The 24,353-nt window shown below is 32.1% G+C and overlaps 1 protein-coding gene across 7 annotated transcripts in view; it reads right to left on the minus strand.

The window, feature by feature from the left end:
* Kuz (zinc-dependent metalloprotease kuz) overlaps positions 1-24,353 on the minus strand; it is a 128,643-nt gene that overhangs the window by 102,241 nt on the left and 2,049 nt on the right. For 5 of the 7 annotated variants that reach the window (XR_012478722.1, XM_074238599.1, XM_074238598.1 and 2 more), the window contains exons 2-4: positions 23,779-24,039; positions 16,559-16,753; positions 10,628-10,935 (exon numbers count right to left, since the gene is read on the minus strand). Coding sequence is in view for 6 of the 7 variants with exons in the window: in XM_074238599.1 (XP_074094700.1) it covers positions 10,628-10,935; positions 16,559-16,753; positions 23,779-24,039 (764 nt within the window). In the remaining variant the exon portion in view is untranslated. Of the gene's footprint in view, positions 1-10,627; positions 10,936-16,558; positions 16,754-23,328; positions 23,524-23,778; positions 24,040-24,353 lie in introns of those variants that run through there. The other 2 variants (XM_074238603.1, XM_074238600.1) reach the window with 2 other exon arrangements.

Genomic DNA, 24,353 nt, shown 5'->3' on the forward strand with positions numbered 1-24,353 from the left:
GTTACCATAGCAACCGCAGTAGTAGCGCCGCCAATTCTCTGATTTCCCTCCAATTTCACAGTCCTCGCGTATTTGCTTACATCATTGGAAAGTTATATATACTAATTTATTATTTATTGAACAATAAAAATGATAATTATGATTAATATTATTATCATTATTATTATGACAAATTATTTTTTAATCAATTAAATTTCAATGTTACTCAACGTTGAGAACATTTTAAATTGCAGTGGATGAAAACCACTGTGCCCGGGCTTGCGTGCGCCACCACCTCAGTTTCCAAATTTTTTTACCGACCGTGTAATAAAACGTAAACAATTAATTTTTTTTTATTTCATTAATTTTTTACGCGAATATAATAAACTGCAGGGGGTTCATTTTTATTCATTCAGATTCAGAATTTTTCGCCCTTTAATTCAGTTATAATATTAATAGGGCTTTACATCTTAATATTAAAATAGAAATGAAATGTATGTGAAACCAATTTATTTGTGATGTGATTGGTTGAATATATCATGAGCATGAAAATATATGCAAATTCTATAGTCAGGCGCGCGCAAATTTAAATTCTAGTAAATATAAATAAGATATTTGAAGAAAATATACCGCGTCTCAGCGATCCGAGTGTTATTTTTTTATTTATTTAAAAAACCCGGGGGAGTTGAGCTTTCTAATTATTATTTTCGTAATCTACGAATTTTTTTGCATAAAATGGAACAATAAAATTCCACTAGCAAATTAGTTCCCACAACGGTTAAAAATAAAGTCAGTGGACTATATTCCCAATATTATCATTGTTGTCACTGTCTACCCTGTGATATTTATCAAAACACATCAATGTACATAAAGCAACTTGACAGCTTGCACATTGCCAGGTAGTTCTTATCGGATTGTTATTGCATGTGCGTCGGTCTGCTTTTCTAGACATTACGAAAAGTTTTTGAGTAGCATTTACCAATTTATGCTAACGTTGTGGTTGGTCGTTTGATGTTGAACTCTCCAAACTTCCTTTGGCTTCAAATATTAATTGTTTGACTAAATTCGTTCAAAATTGTAACTGATCATAGCCATGGACAGCTTCTTCTGGCGAGTTTGTTAATTTATTAATTTATATATAATAAAATCGTTAATAACACGACTCTACAAAAAAAATTTTCGTTCTTTGTCCTAAAGTTTATACTATTATTTTCCAGTTAGTTATGCACAAAAACGAAAAGAAAATATCTTTTTTCGGTATAAAGTTTGCTTTTGTGATAGTTATAATAATAATACTCATTTTTCAATTTTTTCATAAATTTTAATTGATTTTAATATTTTTAAAAAGACCGCGCGGTGAGAGTGGGGTATTAACGTTTACACTGTGCCGCTAGATGGCACCCGAGTGATAAACAACCATCAGGTGTTATTTACAAGCCCAGAATAACTTAAAATGTCGTCACGAAAGTGCAAATACGATGATGATGCATTTTGTTTTATATGTGGTCAATTTATTAAAGTTCGAGACGTGAAATATGAACTAAAGACATCTCACGTTCTCTGTGAAGCCTATGAAGCATATTTTGACTGTCCTGTACGGAATCAAGATAAGCCATGGGCTCCACATGTTGCTTGTAGTTATTGTAAAAAGTGTTTGGAAGGTAAGCAATTTTTATTTAATTAAGCGATGAATCCAAAATAATAGACATATTAATTTTTATTTTTATATTTTTAGGTTGGTATCGAGGTGAGAAAAGGTCTATGAAATTTGCAATACCAAGGATTTGGCGAGAACCAAAAGACCATATTACTGACTGCTACTTTTGTATGGTGAATCCGAGTAAAAGACGTAGAGGTAAAAATGCAAAACCTATTGAATATCCTGACCTCGAATCTTCTTCTGCTCCAATTGCTCACGACCTGACACGACCAGTACCTGAGCCACCAAAAAAATTATCGCAGAAAAGTAGCTCATCTTTTAGTTCTTATAAAAGTAATTCCGATAAGGAGTTTTTGCTTACACCTGAACAACCAAAGCACTATCTCATTACTTCAGAAGATTTTAACGATCTAATTAGAGATTTAAATTTGCCAAAAAATAAAGCAGAGCTTCTAGGCTCTCGGTTAAAACAGGAATTTGCTTGATGATGTTAAGATCACGGATCAGCGGACTAGGCATGAAATGTTTGCAACGTTTTTCACGAAGGAAGATGGACTTTGTTTTTGTAATGACATTAAAGGTATGTTTGAAGCAATTGGCATACCATGTGTCCCTAGCGAATGGCGTTTATTCATTGACAGCTCTACAAAAAGTTTAAAAGCAGTTCTATTGCACAACGGAAATAAATTTCCGTCTCTTCCAATTGCTCACTCAGTACATCTTATGAAAGAAAATTATGAAAGTGTCAAAATTTTGCTTGAATCTGTAAAGTATCGTGAGTATAACTGGGAGCTGATTGGAGATTTTAAAATAGTGGGATTTTTAATGGGGCTACAGGGTGGATATACAAAGTATCCGTGTTATTTGTGCTTGTGGGATAGCAGAGCGGATTCTAAACACTATATTCAACGGTCATGGCCTGTAAGAATAGAATTGTGTGTCGGAAAACAGAACGTCAAATTTGAGCCGATTGTTGAAGCGGAAAAGGTGTTAATGCCGCCTTTGCACATTAAGTTAGGGTTGATGAAACAATTTGTTAAAAAACTGGATGAAACTTCAGAAGCTTTTGGATACTTAAAAAAATTTTTTCCGAAGTTATCGGAAGCAAAGGTTAAAGCTGGGGTTTTTGTTGGCCCGCAAATAAGACAGATTTTCGCCGATGAAAAATTTCCAACGTTGCTGAATCGTACTCAAAAAGCAAGTTGAAACAGTTTTAAAGCAGTAGTTTCTGGATTTTTAAGAAATAATAAAGCTGAAAACTACGAAAAGTTGGTTGAGGATATGCTTACAAATTTTAAGGCCATGGGCTGCAGGATGTCATTAAAAGTACATATGCTGCATGCTCATTTGGATAAATTTAAAAACAATATGGGAGCCTATTCCGAAGAGCAAGAAGAACGTTTCCATCAGGACATCATGAATTTTGAACAATGCTATCAAGGCCAATACAATGAAAACATGATGGGCGACTATATTTGGGGTTTATTGAGAGAAAGTAGCTATGAACATAAAAGAAAAAGTAAAAGTGTGCACTTTTAAGTTATTTTCCACTTTTCTGTAAGCTAATTTGATAGTAAAACTTAATAAAAATAATAAACATTTTTATTTCAATAGTTTTATTTTCAATCAAAAATTAAAATCCGAGATTTTTAAAAATTTCGTTCAATCAGTCTTCTAAGCACAAAAGCAAAGTTTTTCATGCCATATATTTTTTTTCCGTCTTATTACGACCTAAACTACCGAAATTTAATGCTTTGCAATCAAAGTCAAATTTCATGTTGGCCCGTGTAATTAATAGCGTGGACATTAAGTCCAAGATATTAGTTATTCTGAGTAGAAAATGTCACAGGAAAAATTGGTCAAAATTAATTAATTTACAACAATAAACTTGTGTTAATAATTTTTAACTTGATTGTAAAATTTATATCGTGATTGATTTAATTAGCAAAAGTTAATTCAAGGTATTAAGATCTCTCGAATTAAACAATTATTGTTATATTATCAAGACCATGACAATAAGTTACTTGGAAATTTTAATCTAGTTTATATTTTAATACAGAATCAAGATTTGCAATTGGAAATTTGGAAGTTGAATGTTAGTTCAAGTTAATTGTTAATTGAAAATTTATTGTTTAATTAATACTAATGATTGAATAATTTAATTTAGTAATTTAAATTCAATTTAATTACAGTCAATTTTGTTAAATTAAAATTTATAAAATAAAATCATACAAGTGTGGGTTATGTGTGTGAAAATTAGTGTAGGTCATGCGTGATAGAGAGTGTTAATAGTGTTAAGTTGGTCCTGGTTAGCCGTTAGTTAGGCTAGACGATCTCTGTCACACTGTTGTCTTTGTGCAGAGTAACTAAATAGTTCTGGTTAGCCGTTAGTTAGGCTTATATTAAATTGGTTCAGTTCTAATTAGCTGTTAGTTAGGCTAGACGGTCTCTGTCGCACTGCAGTCTTTGCGCAGAGAGACTCGTTGGTTCTGGTTAGCCGTTAGTTAGGCTATAGTTAATAAGTTTTAATTAATTATAGTGTGAGTGTGTGAGTGAAATTTAGTTAATTTTTTATAAGCGCTTAAATTGTTAATTTTTATTGTTAATAAATATCGATATATTGTTTGTAACGGAGTACACGAGACCTTCTTTATCCGGTGAAGGTCTTCGATCCGAACTAAAATTATCGACCAATTCCCCAGGGCGCTGTGCTCCGAAGTACTCGCGCCAATAGTCTTATACTAGTGAGTAAGTCCCCGAGAGGGTAGCGCCGGCGCTGAGAGAAAGAGGGAGTGGGGAAGACAGAGCCAAGAAGAAACGAACCAACAAATTTTGGTAAGTTTTATTGTGTTCGAACGATCGAAGAATCCACATCGCAAACATCTCACTCAGGTAATTATTTCTATTCTATTATTTCTTGTGGAACGAGGCGATAAATTTTAGTTAAATTTAATGCTTGCTAGGCCCAATGCCGGCTCGCTTAAGTTTAATTAATCTAAGAAATATTCTAATACCAATTTCGTGCTCCAGAATAAAATATTCTCTGAGAATTAAGTTACGAAGTGGCAATTCAGGACCGTGCTACCAATAAGGCCTCATCAAGGATAGACGAGAAACCCGGGAGTAAAAGCGTCGAGGGATTTTTTAAAATAAAACCCAAGAGAACTCCAGGTACAATAAATACGTCTAAATAGATTCTCGGTGAAGCGGCATCAGCCAGGCCTTAAGTCGGCTGAAGGTTATCGCTATTTCACGTTCGATTACAATCATTAGTTTTTAAATAAAAGTTTAATTAATTAATCTTGCCAAAATTTAAGCAATTGGTTTAGTCAATAATTAAGCACTCGTTACTTGAACTAAAGTCTGAATAAAAGACCGAATAAAGTTAAGAATAAATTTAAGAACAAGTCAGAAATGAAATAACTAAATATTTAATTAATAATACCAGGAATTATTTCGGGTTATTAATTAAACACCTAGGCAGAGTCGGGATTAATCTTACTAGGAATTATTTCAGTTTGTTAATTCATGATTTTGGTGTCACGTGAAAATTTGATCTCTGGTAATTGGGTTTGAGTAAAATCATCAGAAGTTAAAATTAATTAAAATCAATATAAATAATTTGGAACGAATTTTGATTATGTGAAATAAAATAGAAGTAAAATTCGAATCGTAAAAAAAATCGTTAGAATAATTGTTAAAATCATTTAGATAAAAGTAGAAAATAAATCAGTTGTAAATTTCACTTGAAGAAAAATTCAACAAAAGTTGGGAGAGGGTCCGCCATCTTGTTTCGAGCTAAAACGCTGAGTAAAGGACGTACAAGGTCGAGACTAAAAAATCTCAAGGCGTTGTAAGGTGAAATATAATCCTCAAAATTAAAATAAAATAAATTTCAAGTTTCAAACAACACAAAAGTAAAATAAAGTAATTTAGCAAAAATAAAATAAACTCAGTTATTCAGAGACAAGTAAAATAATTTAGTTAAAATTGAGTGAAATAGAACCAATCGTCAATTTCTTAATTCAGAGATTAAAACTAAATAAATTAATTAATTAACTCTGACAAATAATTTGGACAAGATTAAAACAATTCAAGTAAATAAAATAAAATTACAAAAGTCGGAAAAATGAAATTCGAAGAAAATAATTAATAAAATGAAACTAAATTAATTTTAAGGAAATTAATTAAAGTAATTAAGTAAAATTTTATAATAAAATATGGCGTAATAAAATCGACAAAAGTAAAATAAATTTGTAAGAATACTAGGACGTAGCGAATATTTTGTCGGCAGATTATTAAGACCTCTGTCATCAAATTTTAATCTATTAATACGAGATACGAAGACCTCTTAGTATTAAATATTTATTGTTGTATTATTAAGACCACGGCAGTAAATTAGTTAAGAATTTTAAAAAGGAAATTAATCGCTATAGGAATTTGGATTGGGAATGAATGGAAAATTTATTCAAAAGAAAATTTAATAATTGAAATTTAATTTGGATTTAGAAAATTTAATAATCAGATTTAATTTGGAAAATAAAAGTAAATAATAGTCTTAGAAAATAATTAATAAAGTATGGGAATTTTAATTAGTGTGTTTGAATGATAATAATTATATTGTGGGTGCGTGTGGAAAATTATGAAACTATAGCAAATTATGGAAAATTGAAAAATGGAGGAAAATAATTAGAAACTGCGGTATGGTCGCTCCATAAGAGAATACCGTCGGGAATAAGTAACTATGATAGAAACCGCGGTATGGTCGCTACATAAGAGGGTATCGTCGGGATTAGGAGCTTTGATAGGAAACCGTCTTATAAACGGGAATAGGACATAGGATTAAGTGTTAATTAATTGTAAGGGAAATATCATTTTAATGGGGTGGGTTAAATAAAATTTCTTGAAAACTGAATTTCTTTGGTGATTTCTGTTTTCTTCCCAGCAATCTCTCACGACCCTGTAGAACTTACTCCATGCTCTGGTCCAGTTTCTGGATACTGTGTCTAAAAATCCAGTGGCGCCCTAAATAAATTTAGGGGTGACCAAAGAGAACGAGGGGGCTTTTCAAAAGAGTCTCGTACCGTTTCATGTTAATTAAATCTTTGTTATTCAACAGCACCTTCCTCCACTCTCTCTACCCTAAGATAAGGATTTCTCAGCTCTGGACCGGTTCCAGGAACCGTGATTAAAAATCCTGGTGGCGCCCTGATAATTATATTGGTTATTAGTTTCGTTAGTTTATTTATAAAATTGATTAGGGGCCAACCTGAGCAGGTAAAACTGTTACAAATTTATGCAAAAAATTATTTATCATAAATTTGATTGTTTTTTTTTTTTTTCATTCCAAAGTTAAAACAAGAATTTTAAGATTGTTTGTATCCTTCAAATTTTTTAAAAAAATTCTCAAAAATTCTAGTCTTCAAAACACAAATTTTAAGCCTAGTCTCGTAATGGGATAATAATAAGTTATAATTTTTTTTTAATTTTTGAATTAATTATTTTTTTTTATGTTCCATTTACAGTTTTTTTTTTTTTTTTTACTTTGAAGAGTATTTTATTCATTGCATAAATTACAAAAAAGAACATTTAAAGTCGCTGATGTCGTTATTAACTAATCATTCGGCTACGTAGCGCTGCTGTCGCCTGTCATCTGACATTTGTTTTGATTCTTAATTACATTCCCCAATACGCTTCTAAAATTAAAGTGATTATAAGTTACAATATCTACTTATGTTTCATGATAACGAAGAGAAAAGACAAATTATTATATAATACGACATAATGTCAACTTTCAAAAAATTCAATGTGTGCTGTAATCCATTTAACTTAAATAATCACGTAGTGAAGAACTCTTTGAGGTTAGCGTCTATAAATTTACAACTGAAGTTCAATATTGATAGTGCCGATTATCTATGTACAGCTTGTCGGAAAAAATTGAACCTTAGTTTAAATGAAGAAAAAACAGAAGAACAAGACAACGAAGAAACAATATCTGCAAGTAGTAGTGACGATGCTACTTCTGATATTGAGGAGATAAATGCAGTTGGAGAACTTCTCGACCGAACTTTGTCAGGTATATTTTTGAAAATAATTCTTCTGCTTATCAATTAACTTTGTAAATAACCGATTTGGCATTTTTTGAAATGATATTTGCACTGTTTATTTTTTTAGGAATAACTTCATTATCCGGTCCATCTACATCTTGGAGTACTAGTCATTCTCAACTGAGTATCAATACACAATTACCTGTCATCAACAATGCCTTACAATTTTTAAATCAGTCTCCTATCGATAATGAAAAATTAAGTAATTAGAAATATTTAGAACAAAAGATTCTTAACGTAAATACGTATTTAGCAACTGCCTTTGGCTTAGAACAAAAAACTGATGATCAAATACTCGCGCAAGAATTTTTAGACACGATTGAACACTTAAAAAAAATTTTCACGATAAAGAGATTACTCAAAAAGGAAAAATTCAAATTCCCACTTTATTGCCACCAGATTGGAGCGTTTATAAAGTTTGTAATATTATGGAAGCAACAAAGGATATTGTCAAAGTCTCGAAGTCTCTGAGAGAACGACGTGGAATATTATCATTACCAGATTCAAAACCAGGTAAATCAAACCTTATTTGATCTAAATCGGGTTAACTAATTCTACTTCTGTAATTTAAACATTTATTTCTAGGCCGACCTCTATCTGAAGATGTTAAATCAAAGGTATTAAAGTTCTACGTTGATGATGAAACGAGTATTAATATGCCGGGTATGAAAGACTTCGTTTCTGTTAGAAACAATGAAGGCGTACGTGAGCACATTCAAAAAAGACTTATTTTATCAAATTTAAAAGAGTTATATGAGCTATTTAAATTGGAGTATCCTGACTGTAAAGTTGGATTTTCCATGTTTGCATCATTGCGCCCCAAGTATTGTGTATTAGTAGGATCCGGTGATACACATACTGTGTGTGAATGTTCAATCCACCAAAACGTAAAACTCATGATATGAGGTTAGTACTATAATATAAAATTCATGACTGAGTTGAAGTTGGTTAGTATCGAAATATATCGAAATATCGAAAAAATATGGTCCCCGATTCCTTATTGGTCGAAATTAAGGCGCGCGTATGTGCGCAATTTGAATTTCTAGTATGACTGAAATTCAAATTTTGTTTTATGATTATTATTTTTGCTAAATTCTGTATTTAATTGCATGGTTTTTTTTGCAATTATTTTCAGGTTCTAATTTACGAAAATTGACAAGTGATCTTCCGACACCTTTAATTGAATATAATGATTGTTTAAAAATGATTGTTTATTAGAATTCATCTTCAGAGTGCTATTTTTACTATAGTGTAAAAACTGTCCAGGAATCGATGTACTCGAAAATTTTTTGAACGAGATTTTTGAAGAAAATAATATCGATGAATTGACGTGTCAATGTTGGATTTCAAAACCGCGGACAACGCTTGAAACTTTAACGGTAGTTTCATCATAATTCATCAGTGACTTTTGCGAAAAAATTACGGAACTTTTGCCTCATTATTTTATTGCAAAATCGTAAGCAAGATTCATGAAATCTCTTAAAGAGTCTCTTGGAACCGATGAATTCCTTGTAGTTTGTGATTTTGCGGAGAACTACAAATTTGTCATCCAAAATACAGTGCCAGGATTCCATTGGAATAATGATCAATTGACAATATTTCCAGTGGTAATTTATTTTAAGAAAAATAATGAATTATTGCACAGAAGCTTAGTGATTATATCTGATTGTAACACGCATAACTCGACTGCAGTTAACGTCTTTTTGAAAATCGTTACTGATTTTATAAAGTCCTTGTCCAATACAGCTAAAAAGATATTCTACTTTTCCGATGGAGCTCCGCAACAATTTAAGAATTACAAAAACTTTGTTAATTTATATTATCACAAGGAAGATTTTGGAATAAATGCTGAATGGCATTTCTTTACCAGCTACCATGGCAAAGGACCTTGTGACGGCGTAGGAGGAACACTGAAAAGAGGTGCAGCAAAAGCTAGTCTTCAGTTACCATTCGATAAACAAATTTCAAACCCCCGAGAGTTGTATCAATGGGCTGGGCAATCTAATAACTTGCCAAAAATCGAAGTAAGATATTCAACTATTGCAGATTATGAAAAAACTACAGAGAATTTAAATATACGTTATTCAAAAGCTAAAACTATCACAGCTACACCAAAGTATCATTGCGTTATACCAAATACAGATGGATCACTCACAATGAAACTAATTTCTTGCTCAAATAAAACTTATTCTTGTAAAATATTCAAACGCCAGAAAAAATAAAAAAAAAACCTTAAAAAAGTTATAAATAAAATTTACCTTAGAAATTGAAACTTTGACTTCAATTATTTATTATATTAATGTATGATTTTTTTCGAATTTCATCTAATAAAACCGCAAGTAATACACAAACAGTGAAAAAAAAAGAAAACAAAAAAAAATTAATTCAAAAATTAAAAAAAAATTATAACTTATTATTATCCCATTACGAGACTAGGCTTAAAATTTGTGTTTTGAAGAGTAGAATTTTTGAGAATTTTTTAAAAAAATTTGAAGGATACAAACAATCTTAAAATTCTTGTTTTAACTTTGGAATGAAAAAAAAAAATCAAATTTATGATAAATAATTTTTTGCATAAATTTTTCAAAAAGTTCATCAAAAAACACGAAATTAAAAAAAAAAAAAAAAGTCCCAAATCGGACAATTTTTCACCAAGTTATGACTATTTAACAAAAAAATACCCGAAATTTTCGAAACTTCATATCTCTCGATTGGCTGAATTAAAAAATTTGAAAAAATTCATAGAAACCTTTTTCGATGGGTACAAAAAGATGCCCAAATTTCAGCGAAATCGGAGAAGCAAATCCAATCGGTAGGATGAGTTGGCATGGAATGCCCCATATATACTAATTAGCATGTTAAAACTTTCATTCGAACTTACATGTTCCGATATATGTCTCCAGATGAATGGATCTGTTTGGATAAATAGAGAACAAGTATTTCTATTTTCTTCTTTTGGTCGAGTTGCTCGAGTAGTTCGACGATGGTTTAAAATATTGGCTTCTTTAGTGTATTTGTGACTCGGACTTTCCCACGCTCGACTTGATCCAGTATTGATGTTATTATTTATAGTGAAGTTTTTATGCGGTATTGACGATGATGATTGATATGGAAAGATTTCAGCTGAATTCTGAACTTTTGACATCCACTCAGCTACCTCTTCAGTAATACCACAGCCACTTGAATCTCCTAGAGTATTTTACAAAAAATATTATCGAAAAGGATTTAAAAAAAATTTTTATTTGAAAAAATTACCAGCTTTAAGCCTTTGCACAGTTTGTATTTAAATCTACTATAATATAAAATTGTTTAAGCTCGAAAAAAATTTCATCTTAATCAAATATTTCAGGAATAATAGATGATTCAATTACTATCTTGCCGTATTCAACTTAATTCTTCGGCTTCAATCGAATTGGTTTATTCGCTGGGTGCGTAAGCCATAGTGGGGGACACAAAACTGATGTCAGCGCCGACTGCGGACAGAACTAAGGGTGGCTCTATATAACTAAAGGCTATGAAAATAACACGTGTGTCAACTTAATTAAATAAATAAAATATAATAGATCATCAAAATTGTTGTGTAGTTGATTGCAAAAATTCTTGTAGAAATAGCAATTGTAAATTTTATAAGTTTCCGGGTGCCAATTGGAAATTAAAACAGCAAAAAAAATGGATAACTGTTGCTCAACATCTTTCACATGATTAGCCAAGACTAAATTTTTACTCTTTCTTTACGTTTCTAGTTAAAAAATAATATTATGGGTAATAGATTAAAAAAAAAAAAAAAAACAAATTTAAAATACGTTCGTAAACATATAGTTATGCCAAATAGAGCTATTCGTTATTCTTTATCTAATTTCAGATTGTTGGATATTTAATAGTAATACTGATTTTTCATTTAATATTAATTTAACAATAAACACCTTGACAGATTTTAACACTGCTTAATCTAATTCACTTGAAAACTTGTTTTAGTTATTGGGTTTATTTTCCTTACTATTTTCAGCTGATCCAAGAAAAAATTTTCATTTTAATTTACACTCTGTGTAAAAGGTCACATTTTGCATAAAAAAAATTCTTTTTCAAGTTTATTTAATTTTTTAAATAACTACTTGGCATCCATGTAAATTTTCTTAAAAAAACCACCGTAAGTTGTATTGTTAGGTAGCGCTGGGGTCACGCATCCAGCAAATAAAATCATAACGTTTATAAGCCCTCTTTGAAACCTTGATTTATAGTGAAAAATTTAGTTACAATTTATGTACTCAGAATTCAGTATAATAATAAGTATTGGTGTAATGAGTCTTGAACGATCACTGCCGCGATAAAGACATCAACCGCTAACATCGGTACGGTTGACACTTTTACCCTTAACAACAATAGAGATACTTGACCTAGATGGAGTCTCCACCGAAGCCAATTTCCGTGAGACACTTAAGCAGAACTTCACGACAAACTTAGGAATCAAACGGGTAAACCTGACAAGAGTCACCCAACGAGGCCAACGGGCGGCCTTCTGCGAGATCGATCAGGCTAGCGGGATCAAGATTCTCGATAAGGCGCATATAAAAATCGGATTATTCAACTGTCGCATCCGGCCAATCACAAGAGTAACGCGCTGCATTAAATGCCTCGGGTTCGGGCGACCGTCACACGTCTGCAAAGGACCTAATCGCAGCAAATGTTGCTTCAAATGTGGCGAAAATAACCAGAAAGCAGCGGAATGTATCAAACAGCCAAAATGCTTCCAATCCTCCCCAAACGCAGATGCCACAGATGGACTGTACCATGTCTCTGACTCTGAAGCTTGTAGAGTATTTTGCGCTACTCTAGCCGAAGCTACAAGAACACAAAAATAACACGAGTTTTTCAAAAGAATCTGAACAGATGTGTAATAGCACAGAATCTGCTTCGCCAGGGAGTCTTCGAAAACAAGACTGACGATTGCATTATCTGCGAGCAGCACTCGAACCCCCAGATTATAATATGGTTTACGGACCAAGCAGGCACCGCAGCGATCTGGGTAGTAAACCCGAGCAACGTCGCTACCAGAAACAATGCAAACGAAACAGAGTTTGTCTGGATCAAAACCTCTGCGACCTACTTGGTGAGTGTTAATCGACCCAATGAAGGGACTAGGGTGTTCCGCCCTAAACTGGCCAGTATCGAAAGCACTATCAACGACTTGAAAGGCGAAGTTATTGTGGCGGGCGACTTCAATGCCAAATCTGTTGAATGAGAAGCAGACTTCTCAAACGCCAGAGGGAACAAAGTTGCAGACTTTGCAGCAAGGCTTGACCTCACAGTCCTGTATAGTGGAAATACCTCGACCTACAGACGACCGGAATACCACGTAGTCCAGTCGGCAGGGAAATATTAGGCCGTTTGTTTACAACTTCTAATGCAAATGGGGTAAACTGCAAGTTTTTTTTAAATACTTAGAAAAATATGTAGATCATTGTTAAAAAAAGAAAAAAAAATTAGGAAAACGGTTGATGACCCTGAAGGCCATCCCTGCAACTTCCCGCTACTTTCGTAATTAAACGCTCAAAATTGCACTTATTATGTTTCTGAGCTCTTCGAGCTCAAAAAGCTAATTATCGTGTAGTTTTGAGCTTTCCGAGCTCAAAAGTTTGATAAGAGTTTAATAAATCACAATTTTTTTAATTTTCAAACCGCAATAACTTTTAAATGAATGAACCGATTTTCACGCGGTTAGCGGTATTCGACACAGTTTTTCAAATTCTTTGATATACTTTCAAACACAAATTGATTAGACCAGAAATTTCAGTGTAATCCGAAAAAAACACTTTATGTCGATTTTTTTCGTAAACGATAACTCACGAACGAATCAACCGATTTTGACCAGCTTGGTAGCGATCGACGTGGTTTTTCGATGTTAAGAGCGGATTAGTTTTTAAAATTGATCGGTCAAGCCGTTTTAAAGTAATTAACAAAAACCACATTTCAAAAAATTTTTTTTCGTAGTTTTTTTGAGATTTCTGAAAATCTACTGGTCCGAATCGGTCTAAACCATATTCAAAATCTAAATTCAGTCAAACCCTTTCGATTGGCATCAACCGCGATAGAATCGGTCAAGCTGATTAAAAGTTATGAAAGGTTTACATCCCCCACACACACACACACACACACACACACACACACACACACACACACACACACACACACACACACACACACACACACACACACACACACACACACACACACACACACACACACACACACACACACACACACACACACACACACACACACACACACACACACACACACATACACACAGCATCTCGGGAGTAGTCAGGGAAGCTTTCTGAGACCTTAAAACGTCGAGATCTGATGAAAACTTGATTTTTGCAAAACGGGGTAAAAACAATAACTTCCCGATTTTTCGAAAATCTTCGATTTTCTTAGCGGGAAGGTAAAAATCATGGAAATTCAATTGTTTAAAAAACAGCCATTTTGCAAGTAGCTTTGAATTAAAATACATCTTAGAAACTACGCAAAAGTAGTCGAGACATGCTGCATATGAAATCTAGAGAATTAAATAAGAAACAAAATGAGCCAAACCTGATGTATCTACGACTAATAGTTTACGAGATATTAATTTTTTAATAAAAAAAAAAACGCGGTTCCGCGTGATTTCTTTATAAAATAAGACAAACGATTTCTTAATAAATAATTTAAATGGTGGATTTATGAAAAAAATACTTATATACAATAAAGAAACGTTTTTGAGGAAAAAAAAATATTTGTTTTTAAATCATTATTGCATTAAGATAATACATGACCAAAATAATTTTTTAAAAATATTTAAGTTGTCTATTTGTTTATAACAAATTTTTAAACAATTAGGGTTAAAGAATTTTTAGCCAAGTTATTAAACACAATATATTATTACAACAACAACCAAAACAAAAGATTTAGGAAAAAAAATTTTTTTTACAATAGTAGCCGGGTATTTCAATTTTTGATAACTTTGAAAAATCAATATAAACAAGTGAAAAAACTTTTACAACGAGGTGTTGTTCGTTATTCATATAACAAAAGCTCCCAAGAAAAAAAAAGTTATAGACACATTTTTTAAACTTTGATAAGAGATTTTATGAAAACTCAAATCTACGAAAAATTAGTTAATTAAAAATTACATAACTTCAAGCTAAAATCAAGCTAAAAAATTTTTTTACGGGGCTATATTCCTTTAAGTGTTTAGATGCCACTATAATTTATTCAGATTTTTAAATTAATATTGAATGTTATAAAAAAATTATTTTGTGTTGCATACTCTGATTGGCGGCGACGCCTAGGCACCGAAACGGTCGCGTGGAGCCGAATTTTTAACGTTAAATTAAAATTATAATAACGAAGCTACGACTCCGGGAGTTGAGACTTCTATTGCTAAAATTTTCTCCCCCTTTCAGATCTTTTTTCAAATTTCAGATATCTTTAATATTTTTTAAGTTATAACTACAAAACAGAAACTCCTTTTTTTTCTGTTCGTTTTTTGTTTATAACAAATAAAATTTTTAATGACGGATAAATTAAAAAAATACTACTTTCTCAGAAGGCTGGCAGTAACCTAATCGGCTCAGTACCTGCATTTCGAAAGAGTAGGACCAGAGTTCGATTCCAACACGCACCAATATTTTCAGTGATTATAAAATTAGGAGTATATATGCGTTACGTTGCCAGCCTCTGTGCCGGCCGGGTTTTTTGTGGTTTCTCTGTGTAGTTATGGAGATGCAAATGTCATTATAGAAGCATCTCTATACTATTTAAGGTTGTAGTGCAAATGCAGGTACTGATTTTGACGCGTAAGTCGGCCACAGTCGCAGCACAGTGGATTATAAGTGGAAAGAATATGTCGAACACAAAGAAACAAGTGTTAGTTTAAAGGGCGAAAGCCAGATATAATATTATGAGAGTTATATGACAAAAGAAGAGGCACTTGAGTGGTATTATTGTGGTAATAGCAAAAATGTGGACAATTTTTGGTGTTTCTTCTCTTAAAAATGTTATTTTAATGACTTAGACAACAAATCTCTAAATAAAAAGTTGGTTTGGTAAGATGTGAAGCTTTGTTGCTAGGCAATCGTTGGGGGTAGGGTTGCTATCAGGCGAGGCGTGGGGTTTCTTTGGAGGGGGGGTCTATGGGGCGAGGGGGGGAGAGGAGGGAGCCTTCTTTGGCGACAGGGGAGGGGTTGCTATGGGAAGAGGGGAAGGGGTTTCTATGGGGGAGAGGGAGGGAGAGGAGAGTCTTCTATGGGGTTTTTTTGGGGGTAGTAATAAACGTTATATTATAAGGGTAGTACGTGCTCCAGAGCGCTTATTTTCATTATTTTAATTGTATAAATTTCATTTGTTATTAACTTCACTGATATGTTTATGTTAACTTTTTTTGTTTTTTACATATTTTGCGTTATTAATTTTGTATTTAATAATTATGTACAATGTGGGTGTATAAATTATTCGTGTGTAAATTATTTGTGTTCTTTTCGTGTTTTTTTCCTTGATAAAGCTGTTATGAAAATGATTTTCGACGCTTAAATTTATAATTTATATTTATTATTTGTAATATTTGTAATTTTTTTAAATAAAATTTTAATTTACTGCGAACACTACGCACATTATATGTGGTTGCAAATACATTACGCGCGCGAAGCACGCGGTGTATGATAGTACTAAAAAAAAAATTAAAATTTGTTGATTGAATTACACAGTTTTCCAATTTCTGAAATATATGTGAATTTAACCATTAAAGGACAGATCTAAAGTTATTATGATAATTTACCATTCCGTATGTTAGCATAAGGATCAATGACATCATTTTCATGGTACATAACTGAGTGCAAGGATTCATTTATAGCATGATGGGGAAAATAGTAATGAGCTCGTTCAATATACCAGGCTCCTGAATGAGGTGAAACAATTTTTCCATGAAAAACGCCATCACTGATGCTACCAAAAACGTAGCTGTTAGATTCACCTGCAAATACAGAAAAATTGATCATTATTACAAAAAGTAATATTACATCATCCTGAATTAAAAAGTTGTCCAACTTCATTTAGATAAACTTTAAAATCGAGCCAAAAAACGGCAGAAATTGAGTCGTCATGAAAAAAATTAGCAAAACGGTTGACCCTAAAGGCCATCCCTGCAACTTTCCGCCAACGCAAAATATTCCAAAATCAACAACAATTTATAAATAAAAAATTAGAAAAACGGTTGATCTTAAAGGCCATCATTTTTTAATTATTTAATTAATTCAAAAACTATCTTTAATAGTTGATACTTAATTAAAGTTCTAATAAATGTAGCTTCATCGTATATATAATTTAGTTTATCTTAAAAATATTGAAACGTAGTTACTTTCCACGTGCTAACCATTGACATTACAATTATTTTAAATTGTCGCGAATAATTGACATATTTAATTAAATCAATTAAATACAACTGTTAATTACAAATTCTATTCAATTCAAATAAATTAAAAAATCTACTCATCTCAAATACACAAACCAACTACTCGATCCTCTCAGATCTCATCACATTTGATCCTCTCGGATCAAACTTCTCAGATCCTCTCGGATCAAAATTCTTAGATCCTCTCGGATCATTATCAATAGGTTGACGGTTGACCTCAACAACCTAACGGCGGCTGAGATCATCTCTCACCCCTATAGTACACACGGTACAATTATCATACATACACACAAACACACACATATTCACATAATACACGTCTGTATCTATCTTCGAGGAGTTTTTCTCTAGTCATTGCTAGAGTTTTCTCCCATTAGGGAATAAACTATCTATGATTATTCACCCTCAACATTGAGTTTTTTATTATAGATTAAAATTATTTGATCCCAATTCCTGAATATCTTAAAAAATTAAATAAATACGGAAATTCTCCTTCTTGGAAAGTTTGCGACAAAACAGATGGATAGAAGTTCTAAATAGCAAATTGAGAAAAACAAAATTTGAATTTTGACCATTATTAAGAAAGTTACGAGCACAAAACCAAAAATAGAGCGGTAAATGAAATTTATGATGATTTCCTTTTATCAAATTGTGATTCATGAAGCTATGGCATTAATGTTTAAATATTTATGATAGGTTGGACCTTATGAGTTTGAAAAAAATTTAACAGCCGAATTATATGTGGATTTTCTCGACCAACATCAGCAACAAGAATGCCGAGAGGCAGGAATCCCACAGAGAATTTATCAAGAAATGTGGTTTCAGCAAGAAGGCACTCCGGCTTACACAGCAGGAGCTTCTCAAGCATGGCTTCATGCACATTTTCGCAATCGCTACATCGGTCGAGGCGGAATAATAAATTGGCCTCCTACATCACCAGATCTCAATTCATTGGATTATTTTGTATGGAGTCATGTTAAAGCGAATGTTTCCCGTCATCCCGTCAATGACGAGGATACTTTGCGAAAAAAAGTCACTGATTGCCTCAATGAAATCACACGGGAGATGATTGATAACTGTAGCACGAATTTTGTTAAACGTCTTCGGGGTTGCGTTTCAAATAATGGAAGGCATTTTGAACAACTGCTGTAGCTATATTAAATCACATGAGTTTTGCATGCTAATGACTTTGCTTAAAAATAATAACCCAGTTGTGATAATGTAATTTAGGCTAAGTTAATAAATTAATTGAGTTAGTACCCGGAAATATAATTTAATTAATTTTATCTTCTTTACTTGAGTATGATCTTAGATATGTCTCTAAATGAAGTTTTATAGTTTGTCATGTCAGTAAGTCCATCTTATGATTCTAAAGATCAGTCGGAAAGTCGTCCACGTATTCCATCTGATGAACTCTAGGCTGCTTCTCAAGATTATAATCAGTACTTTCATCCTTTTTATTTTTCCCATAAAAGTCCTTGTCATTATCCTGATGAGTAACCTGGAGTTTATCCTTTTAATTTCTTGAAGTCCTTATTATTATCCTGGAAAGCAGCCTGGAATTGGTCCTGGTGCTCCACCTGATAAAAGTTCTTATTATTATCCTGAAGAGCAAGATGGAGTTCGCTTTTCTTATTTCTTTAACAAATTTCCTCATTATTATGCTGATAAGCAGCCTGGAGTTTGTCCTGGTGCTTCACCGGATAAAAGTCCTTACGATTATCCTGATGAGCAATCTGGAGTACATCCTTTTTATTTTTTTAATAAAATATTTATTATTATTCTGAAAAGCAGTTTGGAGTTTGTCCTGGTGTTCCACCTGACAGAAGTCCTTGTTATTATCTTGGAAAGCTGCACAGTGTTAATTCTTTTTATTTTTCCGATAAATGTCCTTATTGTTATCCTGATGAGCAGTCTGAAATTTGTCCGCTCAATCGTAAACATCAAATCAATTTGTTTTCTCCATTGTCAATTTATTTAATTACTTTCTAGAATTTTAAAATTGTTTTTGTAACTAAAAAATGGATTCTATTTTGAAGGTTACATTTGTTTGAATTCTTTAAAATTAGATTTATTTAAAAAAATAAATAAACAAAAGTAAAGCAAGAAGTTGGAAATCGTAACGCAGCAAAATGTCTTAACAAAGCTTCTTTTAGAAGCGGAGCTTAAAATTCCAATTATAAGTGGTTCTCCATCGAGCTTGAAGTTTTTCCGTTTAAATCACATGGGAAACATGGTTTTTCTTTACTTTTTTGTCCTGCAAACTGTGATAAAATTGTTTTTCAAAAACGAATGAATAGATCTTTTTTATTATCAAATTTAGTACCAAAAGTTCTGTGGAGTCGAATTTCTATCTTCTATATTTGATTTATTATATAGCTTTGAAATTTAAATTTCCGGTTTTTTGCATTTTTTAACTAAACTGTAAGAGTTAGATAAAAATGTTAAATCGCAAATTTGTAGTACTTTTAAAATTCTATAAAAAAGTTCATGTCAATTTTATCATATCATAAATAAGAACAAAATTACAGTCGTCGGACAAAAACATAGTATACAGCCCTTAGGAAGTAAAAAAGAAAACCTCAGATCACATGTTTGTTACATGTGATCTGAGGCTTTTCTTATTTTCCTTCCCAAGGGGTGTAATATACTATTACACCCCTCCTTAAGCTTATTCTTAAGTTCAAACAAATTTTTACTTTTATCAAAATAATTTTCACTCTGTAAATGGCAAAAAAAAATAATTGTAACTTTTTATCACTGCATAAGTATGTTTGTTTAAATCAATGGAATTCTAGAAAACATTAAAGTGAAAATAAATTGCTGATAAGGTAAGCATTGATTATTAAAAGATTGAAATCAGCACCGAAAATATAATGTATATTTCTTTTAAAACTCTATCATTATAACTAAAATTTTCCTTACATTATATTTTCGGTGCTGATTTCAATCTTTTAATAATCAATGCTTACCTTATCAGCAATTTATTTTTTTGTCTAACTCTTACAGTTTAGCTAAAAAATACAAAAAACCGGAAATTTGAATTTCAAAGCTATATAACAAATCAAATATTGAGGATAGAAATTTGACTTCATAGAATTTTTTTTGTACTAAAGTTAATGATAAAAAAGATCCAATCATTCGTTTTTTGTTTTAAAAACAATTTTATCACAGTTTTCAGGGCAAAAAAGTAATTAAAAACCATGTTTCCCATGTTATTTAAGCAGAAAAACTTCAAATTCGATGGAGAGCCTCTTAGAATTGAAATTTTGAGCTCTACTTCTAACAGGAGTTTTGTTAGGACATCTTCTGAGGTATTTTGGGCTGAGAGCAAAAAAAATGTCGTCTTTTTTTTTGGCACACCTTTATAAAATACATGCATTTATAAACTTATGAACCAACGATATTTTTTTACTCAGTTTGTCGAGCTGAGTCAGAAAATAGCTAAATTGTTCAAAAGTTACACCATGAGGATGACTGCAATAGTTAGATTTTTATGGAATCTGCTAAACATTTCAGTTTGTAACCTGAGAATTTATGAAATTTCGCCGTTTATAAACCGTGCGAATTATAAAAATTTCAAATTTTAAACCTGAGAATTTATGAAATTAATCATTTCTGAATCCGATGATTTGCTAAGTTTACTAAATTCGCTATTTCTAAGCTTGACACTTAAAAAATTCGCCAAGTATTTTTTACCGTAAAAATAGATTATTATAGAATTTTGAAAGCAATTAAAAATTTGACAAATCATCCTATGATTATTTTTTTCAACAATGATCTTATGTTATTATCAAACAATTATGACCTGTTGTTACATTCTCGGAAATTTTAAATTAAATAAATAATTATTTATTAATTAATTAACTATTATCCGAGGTAACGGAAATACCTCGAGATAAGAGATTTCTGGAACGTCAACACAGCCCAGTAGACTAAACAGTCTACGTTGTGGGATTTGGACTGCGTTGATCTTCACATAGGGTAACCTGAAATGCAACGTTGCTAAAAAGCATTACAAAAACCTATTGTAATTATTATTCAAGAACACATTCTGTCTTCAGACTTCATCTGAAGCAGTCAGTCCGAGGACTTGGCAGAGGAGCAATCTCTGCTGGTCTGAGGCTGGACCTGTCAATTCCTTTTTAATAAACCTATTTAATTGTTAACCAATTAAAATGGATACTTATAAAACCTTCACCCATGGTTGAGAGCGCTTATCAGCATTCCACCCTGGTTCCTTTACCTTGAGCGCTAGCCAGCGTTCAGGTATCCTATCCTCAAAATATCCTAATTATTACCCCCAGGGTGTGAGCGCTTATTAGCTGTTCCACCCTGGTGAAATCGCCAAGAGCGCTAGCCAACGTTCAGGCACTCTATCCATCACCTACCCGAAGGCAGGTAAATTAAAAGTAAATATTAAACCACATTTTAAAAATTAAATTAATAAAAAAGTACTTCGCGGATAAACCAGTGACACGACCCACCTGGAGTCTATTGACATCCTAATGAGGTCAAAATCTGGATTTAAATTATTTAAAAATTAATTACCCACAAAATTTAGAAACGTAACACCTGTCATTTGTTATTTTATGTTAATACTAGTCGTCTCCTGCCCGCTTCGCTGGGCGAATTGAATAGGAATTAATACATTTTTTTTTTTAATATTTTTATGTTGATTTTTCAACTGATTCTTATTATTTTTTTTCCGTTTTTATTATTTCGCCCTCCAGGCGGAAAGTGGCAACTTTCGTCCCGCTGCGCTAAACAAAGTTGCCGCTTTCCGCCTGCGTCGGAAAAAAAATAGTATACAGCACTTGGAAAGTAAAAAAGAAAACCTCAGATCACATGTATGTCAATCTCGGCTTCGCCTCGGCCAACAATTACATGTGATTTAAGGCTTTTCTCATTTTCCTTTCCAAGAGGTGTAATATATTATTTTTTTTATTAAAGAATTGTTTTTGTTATATCAATTATTTTTTTATCTCTAATCACTCGTGAGAGTGCGTGGGTGGATGCGTGGGAGAGTGTATGTGGAAATGCGTTTTAAAGCGTTAAAGTGATGTTAGACATTTTGCCGGGCTTTATGCGCTCGAATATGAAGAAGAAATGCTGTTCATTTGTTATATTAGAAGAAACAAATGAATATCCACACGGAAAGAACAAAATGACACTGCATATCCTCGCATATTATACTCAATGATATCTGTGGTGAAAAAAAATTTCAGATAATATCAAATATACTCCAGATTATACAAAATTATTTCGTATACGTACAAGACGTATGTTTTTACGTTTATACTTGTGACAATAAGATCTAACCTGTTTATAGTCACGCTTGAGTTTTATATTGCTCATATTTCATTTTTTAATTTTTATTTTTGTGCAATACCAATTATTATGACGAAGTTACCGAGAGTATAATCAAAATTTCTATCGAGTATAATACAAATTATACGGCATATTTTTTCAGATTATATCGAGTGTATTTTGATTATATACACTGAGTATAATACAAAAATAATTTTGTATAATCTGGAGTATATTTGATATTATCTGAAATTTTTTTTCACCATAGATATCACTGAGTATAATATCCGAGGGTATGCAGTGTGATTTTGTTCTTTCCGTGCATATAAATTTGAAAAAATAATGGTAAAGGGTTGATGAGATTTAAAAAAAGTTTAGAAAATCCAAAAGTGCACGTTTCAACGCTCTTTCATCACAAAAAAAAATTAAAATAACATAAAACTGAGATGATCGGAAACGTCCATATGTGGCCGAAGATTGAACTATTTTTATTTTTTTATATATATATTGTCATACAAAAGTGTTATTTTTGATATTTGTCAACTCATTCAATACTCAAAGTGCAAAAAGTTCGGATAAAAGCAATTTAAGCCGAGATAATTGCTTGACCTTGAGAGAGTGAGAGTAAAGCACTACTCACGTTTCACGTTGAGACGTGCAGAAAAGTAGCCTAAAATTTTCTACAACTAATTTCGCGTCGAATGGTCATGGTCTCATGCCGATCAGTCCAGTAGTTTTCAAGCTTACCGCGGTGGAAAAAAAATGAGAGATTCAGAAATTCAGCTAAATTTTTTATATCTTTTTGTAAGATGTCAAAAGACGCTTACCGCTTCAGCGCGGTCATTGTCCTACTCGAGCCTAGGCCCACCCTTGTAGCATCAAATGCTCGACACGCCATTTTCAACATTGAATAAAAATGATTGTTTATCAGGCTAGAGTTGCGGGAGTCAAAACTTTTTTTCAGAAATTTCTTCCTCTTCAATGATTTTCTTTCAAATTTTTGATATCTTTTACAGTTATTAAATTATCACCAAGAAACTGAGATTCTTCATTTCATTTATATTTTTTGTTAATATCGAATTAAAATTTTGATTTCTAAAAAAAAAAATTAAAAAATCATCTTTTTCGAAATTTAACTCTGCATCGAATTAGGATAAAGCAGTTGATTCTCGTGCAATACTTCCACCACATCAAGTTCCTGGCTTTACTAAGAATTAACCAATACACTGAAATAACATAGAAAGAATTCAATAATTTATAACTTTATAAACACTTACCCACAAGATGTCCTTCATAAATATGAGATGTATCCATATCTTCAATTTCTCCTGATGGACCTTCTATGACTAGATTATCACTAAACGTACTCAAATCCCTTTTTAGACGTATGTGAAAATCTCTGCTGTGTGCATTAAAGTGGATATTGACCACATTATTATGAACAACAGATCGTTTAGATCTCAAATGACTTTGATGAATTTTTTCTGTAGGGTACGACAATGGCTCATAATGTCGGATGTATTCATTTAAATGACGAACTGCAATCATAAAAAAACGAATTAGATAAATATATTAAAAAATTGATTAATGAAAAGACAAATGAAACCATAGAACTCAGTTATCGTATTTAGCTTGTTAAACTTACCCCGTGTTAGAGCATACAAAGGCAGCCGATTAGATCTAAAGTTTTCGGATTTACTTTCAGGTCCCATCGGTTGCTTTTGTTTGGTCTACCTCGAGATAAGTTTTACAAACCAAATACGATAAGTATCAACTGAAAAAAATGCCGTTTATTTTGAGTTACTTTGTAAAATTCAAACTCTCATTACTTTCCATTAATTTATTTATATCA

The sequence above is a fragment of the Cotesia typhae genome, unplaced genomic scaffold (genome assembly GCF_013202065.1).
Source record: "Cotesia typhae breed Kobodo isofemale line unplaced genomic scaffold, CoteBio_Ctyphae contig_22, whole genome shotgun sequence".
In the NCBI taxonomy this organism is placed as follows: Eukaryota; Metazoa; Arthropoda; class Insecta; order Hymenoptera; family Braconidae; genus Cotesia; species Cotesia typhae.